Here is a 19543-nt window from a genome sequence, read left to right on the forward strand (position 1 = left end):
TGGTGACTAAACACTAAAAAATAATCTGATGGCAATGAAAAGTTTAAAAACATTTCAAATAGACAGAATTTTTTAAAACCTTATCTAAAATTGCCTATGAAGACATGATATAAGCAACTGTTAAACTTACTCAGGAAAAAAAAGTGGTATTTCAACTGTATCAATATTTCCAACACCACTATGGTAAGCAACGGAAAGTATTATGCAAAAATTGACTAAGTGGCTTAAATCCAGAAGTATTATATTAGGTGCACAATTAATCATTTCAGTATTTGCTTAGTGGTTTTACTTCCCAATTAACGTTTTGGCAATAAAAGATAAAAAACAAACATTAAAAACATTACAAAGCTTCATAACTCAAAATACAGTGATACCTCAGTTCTTGAACTTAATCCATTACAGAACTCCAAAAATTATGCATTATGAAGCATTTTAAGTAAAAATATTGCTTATTTATATCTGTATAATACTTACATGCATAAAGTCAACCACAAAAACTATAAACACAATACAAAAACAATAAATGAAAATTTAACTGCACTTTACCTGTGCTAAGGAGAGCTGATGGCGTAAGTGAAAGGTCGTGAGGAACGTGGCGAGTAGGAGAGTTATTGTTTGGAAGGAGAGTCACCTTCCATAAAAATGTCAGGTAACTCTCCTTCTGAGGTTCTTTCTCTTTTTGTCTCTTTGCACTGTTATAACCTGCTTGAGACTTACTGGATCTATTTCTCACTAAAAACTTGTCTAATGAGGTTTGTTTCTGCCTGCATTTTAAAATGTTTCTGAAGTAAGAAATGGCATTGTCATTGAAAAGGTTTATGCTGCGATTTGCTACAGCTTTGTCAGGGTGAAATTTTTCCACAAAACTTTGTAACTCCCCATTTTCCACACATTTCCTTGATTAGTGAACTAGGAACATCCTCCCTTCCATCCTCATCTGAAGACACTTCCTCAGTTGCCTTCTGTTGCTGCTCCTTCTGAAGGTCTTGGGGTTCTTCTGTGGTGAGCTCAGTGTTGTGGTCTTCCACCAACTCCTCCACATCATCACCACTCACATTCAAGCCCATACATTTGTCTAGTGAGACAATATTCTCGACAACAGGCTCAGCTTCAAAGCCTTCAAAGTCTATCTGCTACTGAGTCTGGCCATAATTTCCTCCAAGCTGAGTTCATGGTCCTCAAAAGACACTTCCCTTTAGGCTTTCTCTGTAATCTTCAAGCAATGGAGGATACTAAAGTGATTTTTCCAGATACTCTCTGAGGGTTAACTCTGTGTCAGATGTCACTTCAAAGCACATTTAAACAGTGCTTTGGTGTAGAGTTTCTTAAAGTTCAATATGACCTGCTGGTCCATGGGTTGAATGAGAGGAGTGTTGTTAGGGGGCAAGAGCTTCACCATAATGAAACTGTACTCCTCTACCAACCTGTCCTCCAAGCCTGGTGGGCAAGCAGGTGGGTGGCAACTGTTTTTCCGTGAGGTAATTCTTTACACTTGGGGCAAATACTTCATGGACCCACTCCATAAAAAATTGCCTGGCTACCCATGCTTTACTATTAGCCCTCCACATGACATTTGGTTTACTTCTCAGGACATTTTTCTTAAAAACCCTCAGATTCTCAGAATGGTACACAAGCAAAGGCTTAATTAAGTTTTCAGTCCCACTTGCATTACTACATAACAATAGAGTTAGCCTGTTCTTCATTGGCTTGTGTCCTAGCAGTGAATTCTCCTCCTTGGTGATGTAGGTCCTCTTTGGCATTTTTTTCCAAAAGAGGCCTGTCTCATCACAGCTGAACACTTGTTGGGGAATAAAACCCTCAGCTTCTACATAGTTCTTAAATTCCCTAACAAATTTATCAGCAGTGTCTTTGTTAGAACTGGCACCCTCCCCATGTCTCACCACACTATATGTATGCCACTTCTCTTCCTAAATTTTTCAAACCACTCCCTACTAGCCTCAAAGGCATCACTTGTATCAGCACTCCTTCCAGAGATGTTTTTCAGGAGGTCAGCATGCAACTGCTTTGCTTTCTCACAAATGATGGTCTCAGAAATGCTATCACCAGCTGTTTTTCGTTTACCCAAATCAACAACAGTTTTCTACCTCTTCCATTGTTTGTGATCTTTGTTTCATAAGCACTGTCACTCCTTTTGCAACATCAGCTCTTTTGATGATCTCTATTTTTCAGTATGGTGCAGACTGTAGGCTTCGCCATACCAAACTGTGTAGCAAGATCAGACACGCCAACACCACTCTGATACTTCGCTATGAGATCTTTTTTCACCTCTATTGTGGCTCTAACAACTTTGGTTTGCTGCTTTCATTATCCTTCTTTGACCCCATGGTGGCTTATTTAATCAGAACATTTAGAAAAACAACAACAAAAAACACAAAAAACAAGAAAAATGAGAATGTTCACAGCAGATTTTAGTGGGGTTGTAGACTGAGCAACAGGTGTGGGTAAAATGTTTTGGGCAAGCTTGGCGTGGGCCGAAAATGGAATGTGCGTGTGTGTTTACTTGCATTATTTCAACTACGTGGCCTATAACATATGTAAATATTACATGTAACTTAAAATATTTTTGGATTATGTCATCTTAATTATATATCCAGCAAAAAAAACTTTGCAGTAATGGGATAAATAATATTGCGTTAACATAATTTACCTTGTAGGCCTAATGCATGAATGAAAGTTCTATGAATAACTCATAACTTCAAAAATATAATCTTACTGGAGGCAGTGGCGTAGTTCCTGATAAAATAGCATTCTGTTTCATCACATCTTTTGGATCTGGTCCTGGGAGAAAGAAGACATCAATGATTCCACTTTCAGAGAACCAGTGGGTATCAGTCTGTGGCAACTGAGTACTGCCCTTCACAAAGTCAACAATAGATGAAACAACACTCTGTAATGACAGGAATATGCACAACAAGTTTCCTTCTGGTAACTCCTTTTTGCTTTAATTTAATAAAATGAAAACAGAATTAATCTTGATTTAATTAAAGGATCAATTAAATTTTTAAAACCAATTTTATATCTGGGTGATAATAACTTAGTGATAAATTAACTATACCTGTTGAGTAGCAGGTTCTATGTCAATCCATGTTTCAGCTGCATTCAGCCAGAGAAGTCCTACTGTTCTTTTATCACTACAACCACAGAAAAAACGTTTTAACAATAAATAAATATATGTATACACAGCCAGATATAAATTGGTGAATCAAAGATAAAAACAAACTCATAGAAGGACATGAGATTAATACAAACCTAATAAAAATAAACTCAAACTTCTTGTCAAAAGTTTTTGTTTTTTGAATTTCGTGCAAAGCTACACAAGGGCTATCTGCACTAGCTGTGCCTAATTTAGCAGTGTAAGACTAGAGGGAAGTCAGCTAGTCATCACCACCCACTACCAACTTTTGGGCTACTCTTTTACCAACTAATAGTGAGATTGACCAACACATTATAATGCCCCCACAGCTGAAAGGGCGAGTATGTTTGGTGTGACAGGGATTCAAACTCGTAACCTTCAGATTATGAGTTAGACCCCATAACCCACCTGGCCATGCTGGGCCCTAGTCACAAGTACAATTAATGTTCTGAATCTAAGATAAAAACAAAAAAATCTCATGAGGTAGTATTGAAAATCTACTTAAGAATATTATTAGAAACTTTTGTAATGGGAATTAGTCATATTTTAAAGAAAATGCTATTGAAGAAAGTAATACAATCACAAATATGATAAATATGTACATGGATAGGTATGTGCATATTAAACTTCAAAATATGTAACACTTAACTCTATTTTAAGCTTGTTCATGGTGGTTAGCATTTTTTCTCATTAGAATGTAAGAGATGAAATACTAAAAAACATTATAGAAGTCACACACTATTTAGCATTTACTACATAATTCTGTAAATAGATATCTTAATATTTTTTCTTCTCAAAAACACAAAATAGTTTAGTAACAATTGAATTTCAGAAAAAGAAAATACTAAAATGCTAAATAAAATGTTGTGGGTTAAAACTGATAAATATACCTGTGAGCAACCATAAATGGTATTGATCCATAAAGAGCCATAGGATTATTAACCTCAAACTGAAATACATCCAGGTTGTAAAGTCGATATGGATCTGTGGATCCTCTAAAGATGAAAGGAAAATAGTATTACCATTACAAAAACAACAACAAAAACTACTAATTTTAATACTAATTGTCATTAAAATGGATAATCATTTCACATTACCCAGATTTATGATAAAAATAGATTAAAAAGAGCTCCACATGTACACTCCATATACACTTCAATTATTATACTACTGGACAGAAATTCTTCAAATCTGTCATTTCTTTAAAAGTGTAAAACAGATATTCTAGTAATAAATTCTAGCCTTTAACTTTATAAAAAGGATAGTTATATGCAAGAATCAATTATTAACATTATTGTATAACAATCACAATCATAATTTTAACAAGTACATGGTTTTTATGAATTTTGGAAAATCCTAAATTTTGGGAAGTATGTTTTGAATAGTCTAAATCAGTGGTTTCCAACCAGGGTGTGAGATAACATTTCAGTTTATGCAACTTTTAGTTTGTTGTAATATTTTTTTCTTTTCCAAATGTTTTGTTTTTGTTTATATATAATTAAAAATTAATTATAAAAATTTGTTTTGGCCACCTTCACCTTTATTCTTAAATAGATAATTACTGTGAGGGGTGCAAGAACAAAAAATTTTAGGCACAAAAAAGGTTGGGAGCCACTGGTCTAAATGTTAAAAATAAAGTACATCATTCTCCTACTACAAAATTTTAAACCTAAAAAAAAGTTTGTTTTTTCATGGCTTTGGTGTAGGAGAAAAACTTTACTGAGGTATTACCAGCAAGGTTTTCAGTTAACTGTGCTACAGAAAATCTAAAATCATAATTTAAACATAAAAGAGTTGTGCTTTATAACCACATTTTATACAAGTATTGCAAAATTCCCAAGTTTCTTTCAACAACAAGTAAGTTCCTGCAGAATTTTCCTAAGGTGAAATAAGGTGGGTCATATGAAATTGCAATTTCTTAAAGAAGTAATACCTCTTCTTGCAAATCACATTCATTCACAGTTGTATAAGGATTTATATTTTGTATAAGTTTAATAACCTGAAATTTCTGTTTAACAAAGTCAAAAATATACATTTTCTTGATGTATAAATTCCCCTCTAACTATATTTTCTATTTTAACATTTAGTTATAATAACTATTTTGATATCAACACACCAACATTTAAATGTAATGCTCTTTACTACAATGATATCATTAAAACGATTAATGGCCTTTAAGAAACTAAAAACATTTCCAAGGTAGACAGTGTCACCATCACCAATAACACTGTTTAACATTATGGACAAAACCTTAGGACAGAACATGTTTAAAATGGTGCCATCATTGAGAGTCATAACAGCAAGACAGTGAAATATGGCTTATTGTGACCCGAGTGTTACACAAACAATACATATGGAACAGACAGCAGTGATACCAACATGACCTGGTATCCAGAAAAACTGGATAGAAGTAGATGTTAAAGAGAAATGGGCCAGTTGGTTTTGAATATTGGTGAGAACAGGGTGTGAACTAACATGAAGCAATTCCAGGGCCAGAAGAGAACAAAGTGAGTCAGTATAAATAGGGCAGTTTGAGTACTGCTTTGTTTCTATGTGATCCAGGGCAAGAGAAATGGCATATAATTCAGCAGTGAACACAGAAGCTGTAGAAGGGATTCTGTACACAACCACTGAACCACAACAAACCATGGTAGAGCCCACACAGTCACCTCATTTCAAACCATCTGTATAAATAGAAATGGAAGGATGGTTTGAAAGACTTCAACAAATAGACAGTATTTCCAATTGAGAGTGTGCTTTTCTCAGATGACTTAAAGATAGGTCACATTTGGGGACTATAAGGAGTCATGGTGGAATGGACTGACCAGTGGATACACCAATGTTATCCAAGGACAGACCCAATTCATCCAACTGCACCTGGATATGAAACACCAAAAGGAGCAATGGCAGATCATCTGTTCTAAAAGAGTATGGCCCACCGACGAAGGGAAACACAACCCCAGGTGGAATGCTTTGGTAAGGAATGAAGTTTCAAAGCATGGAGTAAAGACAGCTGCAAATGGTGAAAGTGCAAAGAAGGTTCAGACTATGTACAAGCTCTAAACTGGGAAAGTGCAGCAAGTCCCAGTGCAGAGCCAAAGTCCTTGATGATGAATGGGATCAAACATCTTTAAGACCGAGGTTCTGGCAGAGCCATAGACCAGTGATCCATAGCCGAGTTTCGACCAAATAAGAGCACGATACATCTTTAGCATAGAACATCGATTGGCAGTTGTTGCATTGTATTTTACAAATTAAGTTGGTGTTATGTTTGTCAGTGTAGTTTTTACATTGTATGGACTTCAGTTTTGTACCTGGTTTCTGAATAAATTTGGTGTGTACTGGAATGCTGTTTTGTTGTTTTTTCCAAATGTTGGTTATGTTTTTACTGATTTCAAAAACATATGGTATGCAGCAGTATAAGGTTTTGTAGTTTGTTGTGTCTTGGGACTTATTGTTTGTTTGTTGTTGGTCTAAATGTGTGCGTATAATTTTTCCCATGATTTTTGAGAAAATTTGTTGATGTTGATGAAGTGTTTTATTTTGTTGATTTCATCATTAATTTTATCAGGTGAGCATAGTTTTCTAGCTATGTTTATTTTTTATTAATATGTTGAGTTTTTGTTTCATTTCATGTGCTGAGTCCCAGGAAATGAATAATCCAGTATGGGTGATTTTTTCTGCAGATTTCTATTTTGAATTGTGTATCAATTCTGGTGATCTTAAGGTTAAGAAATGCTATTTGGTTAGTTTTTCCTATAATTTATAAAATACAATGGAACAATTGCCACTTCTATACTGGAAAAACAAGCAGAAAAATGGAAACTAGATTCAAATAACAAAAAAAAACACCTTCACATGTTTTTGAAAATCAAATAAACACAACATAACCATAGAGAACATCCAGATACTAAGCAGGGAAACAAATATAAACAAACATAAGTATACAGCAACTAAAACCAATATAAAGGGACACCTTTACACCTATAATAATTAGTAACCTAACATCCAACTGCAACATCCCCTACAATTCCACATCCGTCTATACTCTCGTCCTAAGATGCATCCAGCAACGTTCACTTGTAAACTTTTTTTCTTAACCTGAAGATGACCTCGGAAGATTGAAACATTATTCTCTGCTTATCAATAAAAGTGTTAATACCCATACCAGCCATTCTGAGATACATTTTTACTTCAAGTGGGTTTTCATCATCAAGATGTTAGTTTTTTCATGTTCACGAGGGAACTTAATGTTGTGGTGTATCAAGTTAACGTGATTGAAAAAACTAAATGCATTCTGTAAATGCAAATCCTGCAATTGTATCATCAACATACCTGTACTAATATAGTGGTTGGTGTAAGGTTGAATTGATTGCTTGAGATTCAATCTGTTCATAAAAATGTTGCCTAGAACTGGTGGCACAGGATTTCCTATACTTAGGTCATTTATTTGTAGGTAGTTGTGATTATTGAACATAAATATAAACAAAACCAAAATTAAAGAAGCCCTACTTATACAACAACTAAAACCAAAATTAAACTAATATAAAGGAACACCTTTATACCTATACTAATTAATAACCTACCATCCACCTGCAACACCCCATACATTCCCATACCCATTTATACTCTCGTCCCGAAAACATGCGTCTGTCAACGATCACATTCAAATTCTTTCTTAACCTGAAGATGGCCTAGGAAGGTTGAAACACTGTTCTTTCCTTATCAATAAAAGTATTTATACCTATACCAGCAATTCTGAGATACCTTTTTTTCCTGTATTTGAAAGAAGTCTATCGACCTGTATGGATCCTGACTTAGGTTGAGTGGGCAGGTCTCTGTCGTTACAAGAAGATTAAAGTAACTGAGGGTGTGAACAAATAATTGCTCTACAACTCAGGGCTGGAGAAGAAGATGGACCTGAGGAAACACCTGTATTCAGAACCAAAGGAAATGGATCTGGAGAGCCACTGGAAGGAATGGCAGGGACAGAGATGGGTGTTGACACTGACTAGTAAACTTTAACCATGGAGGGCAAAAGACATTTCACGTGGTTTGAAAACGACACTGCCAGAGGTACACAGATCTGTCTGTACTCCCACAATAACAGATTTCTGATTTCCCACCATATTTATATGCTGAAAGAAGTCTAAGTTAAAAACACTGAAGAGTACAAGAAATCTGTCACAAAAACCCTGACCACATTTTCCATATGAATCATTCCTTTCTTAATTAACACAACTGTCTCATATGCAGCAACTTTTATTGTGAACACAATTTTTAGGAAGTTGCTCATACATTTTACTTTAATAGTTTTTTAACTTGAACAATGTACATACACATGTACATTGCATGCTAAATATGCATGTGAAATGACAGCCAAGGACATTTTATACACCCATTTCTTAAAATGACTATTACTGAATATTTGATGGTAATATTCATTTTAAATAACTTACTTTGTTTGTTTTAAAGATAATGCATCAGCATGCTCAGGAATTCCATAAACATGTTTGAATCCAACAAAAGAAAAGTCCATTCCAACTGAGGATGGACCTGCAACATTATTAAAGTATGATATAGTTACACAAGGAAAACTATCAAAGTTGATTTTACTCAAAAAAATTGTATTCAGTTTTAATAATAAACATTTTTATATCTCCCTTCTACTACTAAAATTGTTTGAAAAATATTATGATCAAATTTCTACTTTTGTGAAAAAAAGCAAAAACTGGATATTTAACAATGACTAAGTTAATGCAATTCCTAATGATAGGCTTAGTTTTATTAATGAAGTTGACAGTATATAAAGTTGGACATCCATGTTACAACTGTGTGGAAATTAATATAAGGCAAATGTTGACAAAATAATTTGATTTTAGTATTATTTCCATGGTTTCACAATAAAGTAATAAATATGGAACAGGTTTAAGGTATTTCAAGAATACAGCAAAATCTAATTAATGTTGAGTGAAAGGCACCAACAAAAATAAAGGTCTGCACTATTGTCTTATTTCCTGTCCTTCATGTTAAACTTGCAAAGTCCTGACCATCACGTTAGACGTCTTTTTATACCACTGATAGTGGTCAATATATTACATCATAGAGTAATTTATATTTTTGCCTTTTATAGCTTTCAATATAAATAAAAATGATGTAAAACAATAATTTTCATTATAACTTTAAACTTTTTGCAATTGGCTATGAAGCAAAGGCCAGGACTTCAAGTTTGTTGACTTGCAATCAAAATTTTATTCACATAGATTCACAACATGGTAGTTGAATAAGTTTGGTATCAAATTGTAAATTATAATTTAAATTTTTTTATATATGAGAGTAAATTTCTTATTTTAAAAGAAAATTAAAACAACATATCTAAATATCAAATTTTGAGTCCCATAGTATGTTTAATGTAGCACTGGTTCAAATTGGATATCTGCAATGCCACAATTCTAAGTCTATAGTTTTGTATGAATTATGAATTTAAAATTACCAACATTGACAAGCTAGAATATAAAATAAGAACCTTGTGTCTTTATTTTGCTGAGATATGCCTCATGTACTGAATCAAATATAGTGGCTCCATTCACCACTTTCCATTTTTGGAAACAGTCCCTTCTATGTATATATACTTATTTCAATACATGATAGCTTAGAATGTCACCAGGTTTTTCAGCCATTTTAATTTGTTAAAAGACTACCATATTTTTGAACTAATATTTCAAGGTCTTTAGTCTGCTAGAAGTTTAATGTTTTTTTAGGCCTAAGTGCAGCTTGGTTACTAAGCTTGATAAATTATAGTGAGATTCTATGGTATTGACATAATAGTTAGATTTTTTGGTTAAGCTGTATACATATGCAAAACCTAAAAGCATATTTTGATTCATATCCTCACATGTGAAATTTGAAAAGGCTTAGAAACCTATGGCACCCAGCAAATGAGTACAAAAGTTCTCATAGCTAGAAGATTTAATTGTTCTTTATAATTTATTTACTGTTCTACATTAAGAAGTTTAATAACTTTTCTAAATAGTAATAATCCATATACATATATAATATATAACTGAAATGTGACTGCATATTACAAAATACTAATTCACTAAATTACAGCCAAGACATGGTCACTTTGTAAAGACTAAACATCAGTTTTATATTATTGAATATCATAATATGTGCATCACATCAATGCAAGTTCTGTAATCTTAGCCAGATATGACTGGAATGTCAATATAATAAATATATACTATTATGAGAATTAAGCTACTAAGACTAAACATTTGTATGTGTTATAATATGTAGTCATTCCAGACAACAAAATAGCATAATTTATCTTCATTTCCCAGTTTCAACTCATAACAGTAAACATCTATTTCTAATTAAATGTTTTATTACTCTTTTAATGTGTGTGATTACTATCTGCACATTAATAAGTTGTAAGTCACCCATGGCATGTGCAGCTTGTGTGCATGCATCAGGAAACATTATTAACATTTACTTTACATAATTTAATCTTAACTAACCTGAAAAGCTCCCTATTTTTACTGGGTTACATCTATAATAATAAATACAAATATACATAAAAAAACAAGAAATAAATTACTTACTCAACCTTCTTTTTTCTTGCTGTCTATTATGCTTACTCCAAGATATTTTATACTTATGATTATAGTGCATTAAATAATGCACCAAAAACAGGCTAACAACATGCTAAAAGCAGACAATTTCCCCTAACTGTCAAAAATCATGTTTTGCTAAATATGAGACAAAAGCCATTACAAATTCACCAAAATTAGTTGTTAACTTTCCCATAGGAATGAAACATGTACTCTGAATGAAACTGATGCTTATTGGTTTAGAAACTAGTTATACATCATTTGATAGATGTAAATCTTGACTTTCTATTGGTTATAGGATAATATTTAATGAATTGCAAAAGAGAAGTATTAACAAAACCTGAAAGAGGATATGACAGGTAGGTGTGGAAGGGGTCCAATTTTCTATTTATAGATCTGTAAGAAACAAAATTTAAGACTATACACATTATGGTTTGTTTGAATAATTATGATAGGGAGCAATTTATGTTTAATTTTGTACATTTTGAAGGGGTGGTAGATAGAGAGGAGATGCTTAGAGAAAATGTGTTACTATGTAACAATAGGGGAAAAATTTAGGATTTTTAAAAATGTTAAGAACTAAAAACATACACTAAAATATATATTACTAGCTAAGGGCTTATCCATATGAACTTGAATAACTAACATTTTGAATGCAAAACACTAAAAGCAAGTTATGTGACCAACTGAGCTGAAAACAAAAGTTATTCAGTGTTAGTGTGTGTGGAACATGAAATAAGCATTTAGAATTTGATGTTTAAAGGAAACTTTGCCTGGTCATATGACACCTGACAACAGTTCACAAAGTTGTAGTTAGAAAGTAGATTGAATTCATATGGATCCCAATGAAATCTACTGTTGAAGAATATATTGAAATTAATTTAGATTACAGATAAATTCTTTTTAAACATAAAACTTCAACAATATTATAAAATCCTACCAAATGGCTTGGAGTCTGCATGACTTTTAAAGTGTTCTTCCCATGCTCCATCCATGTCTTCTACTTCAGCAGCAGGCTTTTCTTCTCCCACCTGGAGAGAACAAACACTATCTGATCAGAATATTATCCTTTTCTCTTATTTCAAGCATACACTCCTTTATGTATTTTTTTTCCTCGAATATAGACATTAAATCCAAATTAGCAAATTTACAAGCTCAAATAAATCACTGACTTAAATAATTCATCTCTTTCAATTTGTTTGACAGAACCAAACTAGTGAAAACCAAAGCATCTAACAGACTCTGAGAAACCTAATAAATAAAAACTTTTACATTCAGAATTTTAGACGTTTTAGTAGTTAAGACACAATAACATTATTTTTACCACATATTTGATAACATACCTTAAAATGATGTACTTTTGAGTTTTTTATCCACAAAAGTTAATGATAAGTCTCAGAATAAAGATAATGTTCTTTGATTTCAAAAAAGATTACCAACATGCTATAAAAACAAAGCACAGAATGTTGATTACACAAAATCTAAGAATTATATGAACATATCAACCTGATTTGCAGGAGCTTCTTGTTCTTGATTCTCTGGTTTTCTATAAAAAGAAAGAAATCAAATTATTTAAGTATTAATGTGATTTTAAACCAGTAATAACTTTGGAAACATTAGAAAAAGGCATTTAATTTTTGTTCTAGTTTTATACAGCTCAAGAATATCGACTCAGTTTGTCAAGGTTTAAGTATTATAAATAGTGCTAACAATTTATATGTTAACTTAACAGGGCTCCATCTATTAGCCACAAAACAATATACAAATGTAAATCATTTAAATTCCCAAAACACAAGAGTAAAATTATTTATGATTCTGGTTTTAGCTTGGTCATCTGTTTAATCACATTTAAAAACCTACAAGTAAGTCAAAATATCTTATATATTTATATCAGGAAAATAACTCATGAAAATCTTGGTAAATTTAGAAATACATGAACAAATGTAAAATGAAACTTTAAAAGAAATAAAAATACAATAATTAAAAACATTCAAGATTTCATATTCAAATACAATGTTGGCAAAAGGTCAAAAACTTGTTTTGATTAACAAGTGCAATGACCTAAGGATTTATTTATTTTTTCTTCAAATGTAATTACAAGTTATAAATACTATGTCAGATGTTGAAATTTCTTTGCTTCTTAAGAAGTTTTGAAATAAACAGTGCTATTAATGAAATAGTCATAATTGGTCCACTTTAACTATGTAGTGTCACTGGATTTATAAGTGACATGAATACTACTCAATCTGTGAAAAAGAAAAAAGTGGCACAAAAGTATGCCTATGGACTTATTCTGTTAGGAATCGAGTTTTGATACCCCTAGTGGGCTGAGCACAGGACAGTCCTTTATGTAACTTTGTTTAATAACAAAAACCATCACCATCTTTAAGGACAAAATTACACCATTGAAAAATAAAAATTCTAAAAATTGTAAACATTACCTTGTTTAAAATATTTAGAAGTTTTAATACATTCAATGAAAAAGTTAATTTTGTACTTACATTTGTTTTAAAAAGCATTTTTAACTTTTGGTTGATTTAATTGAGCTCCAAACAAAAAGATGAGTGTTTGTGAATTCCCCCAATTTTTTCTGAACATAATATAGTTTTCATAATCAATTTAGAAAGGAAGTTCGGATAGTCTTAAAACAGCACTGGAGTTGAGACTTGAAACTTCAGCTGACGTTTTTTATCTATTTCAGTTAACATGTCTAAACCTCTTGTTATTGTGTGATGTAATTAGGAAGTCACAGGTTAGTCATGTAAATATCTACCAAAAGCACTTTCTTGGTCCTCCAAATTTTGAAATATTGTCCCAGAAGGTACCAATTGAAAGACAAACTACTTGACTATACTATTCAGAATCTTTTTTTCACATTTGAAAGCCATGAAGTGTAAAAAAAGATACATATGTATATAGCAGGAATTGTTTTAAAGGCTGTTGTTGATTTTGAATTAAGCACAAAGCTACACAATGGGCTATCTGTGCTCTGCCCACCACAAGTATCGAAACCCGGTTTTTAGTGTTGCAAGTCTGCAGACATATGTTTTAAAGGCTTCAACCTTCCCATCTTCTCCAGAATGAATATCATATACCTTGCTTTCTTCTAATCTCAGGGTATTTGTCCTTCCCTACTACTATTCCTTCTCCACTTTCAGCATCATTTCTTTGCTTCCAGTTAATATAATTTACTTTATTTGACTGTGAATCCAAATGGAAGCATTTCACAGATTTCATTTACAAGAATGCATTTTTGTTAATCAGAAGTAAGTTTTTAAGATTGTTTTCTTGGATTACAGTTACACAGTCTGGCACCTCCAATACAGTTTTTTTTGGTTTGACATTTTTCCCCTAAATTTAGGTCAGTTTTTGACTGAAAACTTTATTAAACGTGTTTGTGTAACTTAAATACAAATATTTACTACCTGTAACAATACATGCAAAATGAATAATGACTGTCCTGACACCATTAAAAACAAACAATCTGACCAAAGAAGTACTTACTGCTGCTCTTTTGTCCTGTAATGTTCAAATTTCATCAAACCCCTAGTATTGGCACTAATAACATGCTGGTCTCCAGAGTAAACATCCAAACGAAAGGGATTAGCATGAATAATTGCTTTGTGTTTTCCAAACTCTATTGTCAAACCTTCAGAGTTCTGAGAAACAAGCTTTAAACTGAAAAGAACAGTAATAATATGTTATGATTTTTTTTAAAGGTACTCTTCTGTCAAATGTTACTTGATTTCATAAAGCAGATGTCTAAAACTGTTCTAAGATACTTTTAAACAATTTAATATACCTAAAGCCCCAAACAGCAGTTTTTGTTTCATGAATTCACTCTCCACATTATGCTGTTCACATTCACACATCATGCAATCTTAAACTGTTAGTATCATTCTGTTATATTAACAAAGAAATGTAGCTTATTTCATCATGCCCAAAGTTTAACAAAAAATGCAGCCTGGCTAACTAATTCATACTTGTTGTAAAATTCTTATCAATGCAACAAATGTAGTTGCCAGTTTGGCCACCAATTTTGATTTCATTTCTTTAAGTCACACACTCAATTCTTTCTTGGCTGCACCTTTTTTTCACAACTAAGGTGTTTTTGATTAAATATCATGACTTTCTCAATATACACCAACAAATCACAGTACTGATGCTTGATAGTAACCAATATCAGATTTAGGATTATAACCCTATTATATGGAACAGACCTACACTTTACAGAACCCACTAGATTCTTTAAAATACATGTTGGTAGTTTTTCCTCTGAAACAGTCAGCAATTTCTTTATAGTAGCACCATGAAACTAGATTAACAGTTTGTTTGTTACCACTTGCACCACTCTGTACAGCTGTATCAAACATTATTTATTACCCATGCTAATTGGTTAAGTTAATCATGTGATACTAGAAGCTCTTCAATATAGGTGAATTTCATAAAAATTAGCAAATTTGAGCTTAAAGCTGGCAAAATATAATGAATAATAACCATCAACCCATAATTTATTTTGAAAACTTGAGTAAGAAGTTGCTAATCTAGTTTGCTTGGCCTAGCCAATACGTATATATCTGCATGTGCTTTCGCCATATAGTCAAGTGCCTTAACCACATGGCCATGCTGGGTCATAGGTTGGTTGGCTGGTTGATTTAGTGTTTTATGGCACAAAGCAGCTAGGCTATTTGCACCAAACATCCGGTAAAAAGCTAAAAATAAATTAAATGTAGTAAAATACATAAAAGGAAATAAAGGTAAAACAAAACAGAAAAAGCATAACACCAATGTTGACACAGTCTACAATGTTAAGAGAAAAAGCAGAGTAGGAGAAGTTGTAAAAAACTTTCTGTAGCATAATAATAATGATCATAACCCACCAGGAATGCTAACAGGTAAGTACAAGAACCACTGTCAGTCACCTGAAGTTGGCCTTTCCAGTCCTGGGTCCAGGTTATGTGTCATTAAGGCCAGTAGCAAAAAGTAAAGTTATAAAAGTGTTAAAAGACATGCATCAAAATTGTAATAACTCACCAGGACAACTAACGGGTAGTTCAAACAGCAGTGTTAGTCACCTGAAGTTGGCCTTTCCAGTCCTGGTGTCGAGTTATTTAATGTTATGGTCATTTTTCAATTTCAAATTGAATTAGAGATTGAGACTCTTAAAAGGGAACCACAATTAAAAAGGTGTAATGAATAAATATCAAACACATAAATGACATTAAAAAGGTTAATGGCCATTAAAAAACTAAAAACTTTATCAAGGTGGACAGTGTCACCGTCACCAATAACACTGTCTGTCTAATGTTATGGACAAACCTTGGGACAGAACATGTTTAAAATAGTTGTGTCTTTGAGAGTTGTAATGATGGCAAGAAAGTAAAATGTGGCTGATAGTGATTTGAGTGTTACACAAACTACACACTGGTGCAACAGTTCCAGATAAAAGAAAACGATGAGTTAAAAACTGTGACCAATGTGTAGTCTAGTTAGAACAACTTCCTCCTTCTGAACCTTACAGAAGCTAGACAGCCAAAGCCCAATATAGGGTTTAATTTGAAAAAAGCTTGTTGTCATGTTGCTCACTCCAAGTGGACTGCCAGCTGGCACAGAGCCAAGCCTTGAATACAGGACCATAGTCCATGTACGGAATAGGCACAGTAATGATAATGCCAAAGCAGATAGATTTAGCTGCAGATACCAACGTGGCCTGGTATCCAGAAAAACTGGATAGAAGTAGATGTTAAAGAGAAATGGGCCAGTTGGTTTTGAATATCAGCGAGAATAGGGTGTGAGCCAATGTGAAGCCATTCCAAGGCCAGTAGATAACTAAGACAATCAGTATAAATAGTGCAGTGAGTACTGCTTAGCTTCAATATGATCCAGGGCAAGAGAAATGGCATACAGTTCAACAGTGAACACAGAAGCTGTAGAGGGGATTCTGCACGCAACCACCGAACAGCAACAGACCATGGCAGAGCCCACAGAGTTACCTGATTTGGAACCATCCATATAAATTGGAATGAAAAGGTTGTTCGAAAGATGTTCAGTAAATAAAAGACTGTACTTCCAAACAGGAGTATCTGCTTTTCTCAGATGGCTTAAAGCAAGATCACATTTGGGGACTGTAATAAGCCATGCTGGGATGGGCTGACCAGTGGATTCTGCAGCTTTGGTAAGGAGCAAAGTTTCGAAGAATACAGTAAAGACAGTTGCAAGCAGTGAAGGTGCAGAGAAGGTTCATGAGATTCCACATATAAGCTCTGAACTGGGGAGGTGCAGAAAGCCCCAATGCAGAGTCAAAGTCCTTGATGATGAATGGGGTCCAGCATCTTTAAGGCTGAGGGTCTGGCAGAGCTATAGACCATTGATCCACAGTCAAGTTTTGAACAAATAAGAGCACAATATATCTTTAACATAGAACATCGATCCGCTCCCCAACTGGCAGTAGTGAGGACATGAAGGATGTTCAGTGCTCTTAAGCATTTGACCCGTAGCTGCTTCAAGTGTGATATAAAGGTCAACTTATGGTCAAAGATAAGCCCCAAGAACTTGGTCTCAAGGACCACTAGCAGTGAAACTTCACCGATAGAGTTCAGGATCAGGGTGGATACCCTGTTGGTGGCAAAAGTGCATGCAAATGGTTTTAGAGAGAAAAAGTTAAAGCCGTTCGACGTAGTCCACTTCAGTACACGATGGAGGGCAGTTTGTAGTTGCTGCTCAATATATCTCATGCTTGACGACTGACACGAGATGTGAAAGTCGTCAACATAGAGCCCAGTTGCAACAGTGAGAGGGAGTTGTTCAGTGATAGCATTTATCTTTATACTGAAAAGTGTGAGACTCAAAACACAGCCCTGAGGGACCCGAACTTCCTGGACAAAAGAATGGGAAAGTGTCAAACCCATAAAAATAAGGAATCTCCAGTCCATTAAAATATTTTTAATAAACATGGGTAAATGGCCACGTAACCCATACATATGGAGGTCTCGCAAAATGCCATACCTCCATGTTGTGTCATAAGCCTTCTCAATGTCAAAGAATATTGAAACAAGATGTTGGCATTTGAGAAAGGCTTCTCTGATTGATGTTTCAAGTCGAATAAGATGCTCAGTGGTGGAATGCTGTTGTCAGAGCCCACATTGGGTGGGTGAGAGGAGGTTGTTTGATTCGAGGAAACAAACAAGATGAGCATTAACCATCCTCTCTAAGTTCTCACAGAGACAGCTCGTCAAAGCAATTAGACGGTAGTGTGAAGGAAACTTGGGATCTTTCCCAGGTTTAGAGAAAGGTAAGATAATAACCTGGCACCAGGCATCAGGAAAAACATTCTCCTGCCAGATCCGGTTAAAAACAATTAGAAGAATATCAAGAAGCAGGAGAAAGATTGCGCAGCATGTCATAGTGTACATCATCAGATCCAACAGATGTACTGCCAGACCAATGAAGGGCCATTTTCAATTCCACCAGTGTAAAGGGACAATTAGAGTAAAAAATACAGGCAGTACGAAAGGAAAGAGGTGAACGCTCTGCCAGAGTCTTGATGGCCAAGAAGGTGGAGAAACAAGCAGAAGTGCTAGATACCTGGCAAAAGCTTTCACCTTGAGTATCGGCAAAGCTCCATACATCAGCTACCTCTTGGCCATCAGAGAGTAAGATGAAGAGGGGGACAGAATTGTAGTGCCCACTGACCTTTCGAATCCTGTCCCATATGACATTAAAACTGGTGGTAGAAGATATGCTAGTTGTGAACTTAATCCAAGATTCCTTCTGGCTTTGATGTCTTACCCACCCAGCATGTGCACAGGCCTGTTGGAAAGGGGAGCAAACCGAGAGATCAATAGCAGTAAAGGACTGACTAGGTACATGAAAATAAGTGGAAGAACCAGTATTGAAAAGAGAAAGATTGTGATCAGAGAGTATATGCTCTACAGAGCGACCCCTCCTATCAATAACAGTACATCCCCAGAGGGGATGATGTCCATTAAAGTCCCCCAGGAATAGAAAGGGAGACGACAACTGTTCAAAAAGAGCATTGAGGTCTGATTGATCATATGTCTCTCCAGGGGACAGGTACAGAGAACAAACAGTGGTGGTATGAACTAAGGAAACACGGGTGGCTTCAGCCTCCAAGGGTGTGTTGAGTGACAAAGACAGGGTGGACACATGCTGATCAACCAACAGTGCCACCCCTCCATGTACTCGTCCATCACACTGCCTGTCATTTCTGTACAGAGAAAACTGCTGAATGGTGACTGTATCAGCAGGTTATAGAAATGTTTCATGTAAGGAAAGACATACAGGATGGTAGGAAGCAATCAGTGTTTTGATATCATCCAAATTAGAACGTAAACCTGGACAGTTCCATTGGATCAAGGTGGCCATTTTTAATGATGGGTAGGCGAAGTGGCTGGAGAACCCTTCTGTTTATGACCATCTTTTTTCCTTACTGTCCTTATTCAGAGGAGGTCTATCGACCTCCTTGGATCCTGCCCTGGGTTGATTGGGCAGGTCTTTGTTGTTGGAAGGGGATTCCAGTGACTGAGTACACAAATTAATGATTGTTTTGCATCGAGGGGTTGGAGAAAAAGATGTATCAGAAGAAATGCCTGTAGTTGAAACCGAAGGATATGGATCTTGAGATTTGTTGGATTGTATGGGAGGAACATAGATGGGTGTAGAAGTCGATTCATCAACCTTTTTAATCATGGAGGTCAAAAGGTTTTTCATCTGTTTTGAAAATGATTCTCTTGGAGGTACAGAGAGATCTGTCTGC

General features: G+C 34.5%; 1 protein-coding gene across 1 annotated transcript in view; it reads right to left on the minus strand.

Annotated features, from left to right (window-relative positions):
* LOC143254350 (neutral alpha-glucosidase AB-like) overlaps nt 1–19543 on the minus strand; it is a 60655-nt gene that overhangs the window by 33068 nt on the left and 8044 nt on the right. The window contains 7 exon segments of the mRNA XM_076509406.1: nt 2735–2908; nt 3077–3152; nt 4045–4149; nt 8614–8710; nt 11708–11798; nt 12274–12313; nt 14272–14445. Of these exon segments, the coding sequence (XP_076365521.1) occupies nt 2735–2908; nt 3077–3152; nt 4045–4149; nt 8614–8710; nt 11708–11798; nt 12274–12313; nt 14272–14445 (757 nt within the window).

Source organism: Tachypleus tridentatus, chromosome 1 (genome assembly GCF_004210375.1).
Source record: "Tachypleus tridentatus isolate NWPU-2018 chromosome 1, ASM421037v1, whole genome shotgun sequence".
Taxonomy (NCBI): Eukaryota; Metazoa; Arthropoda; class Merostomata; order Xiphosura; family Limulidae; genus Tachypleus; species Tachypleus tridentatus.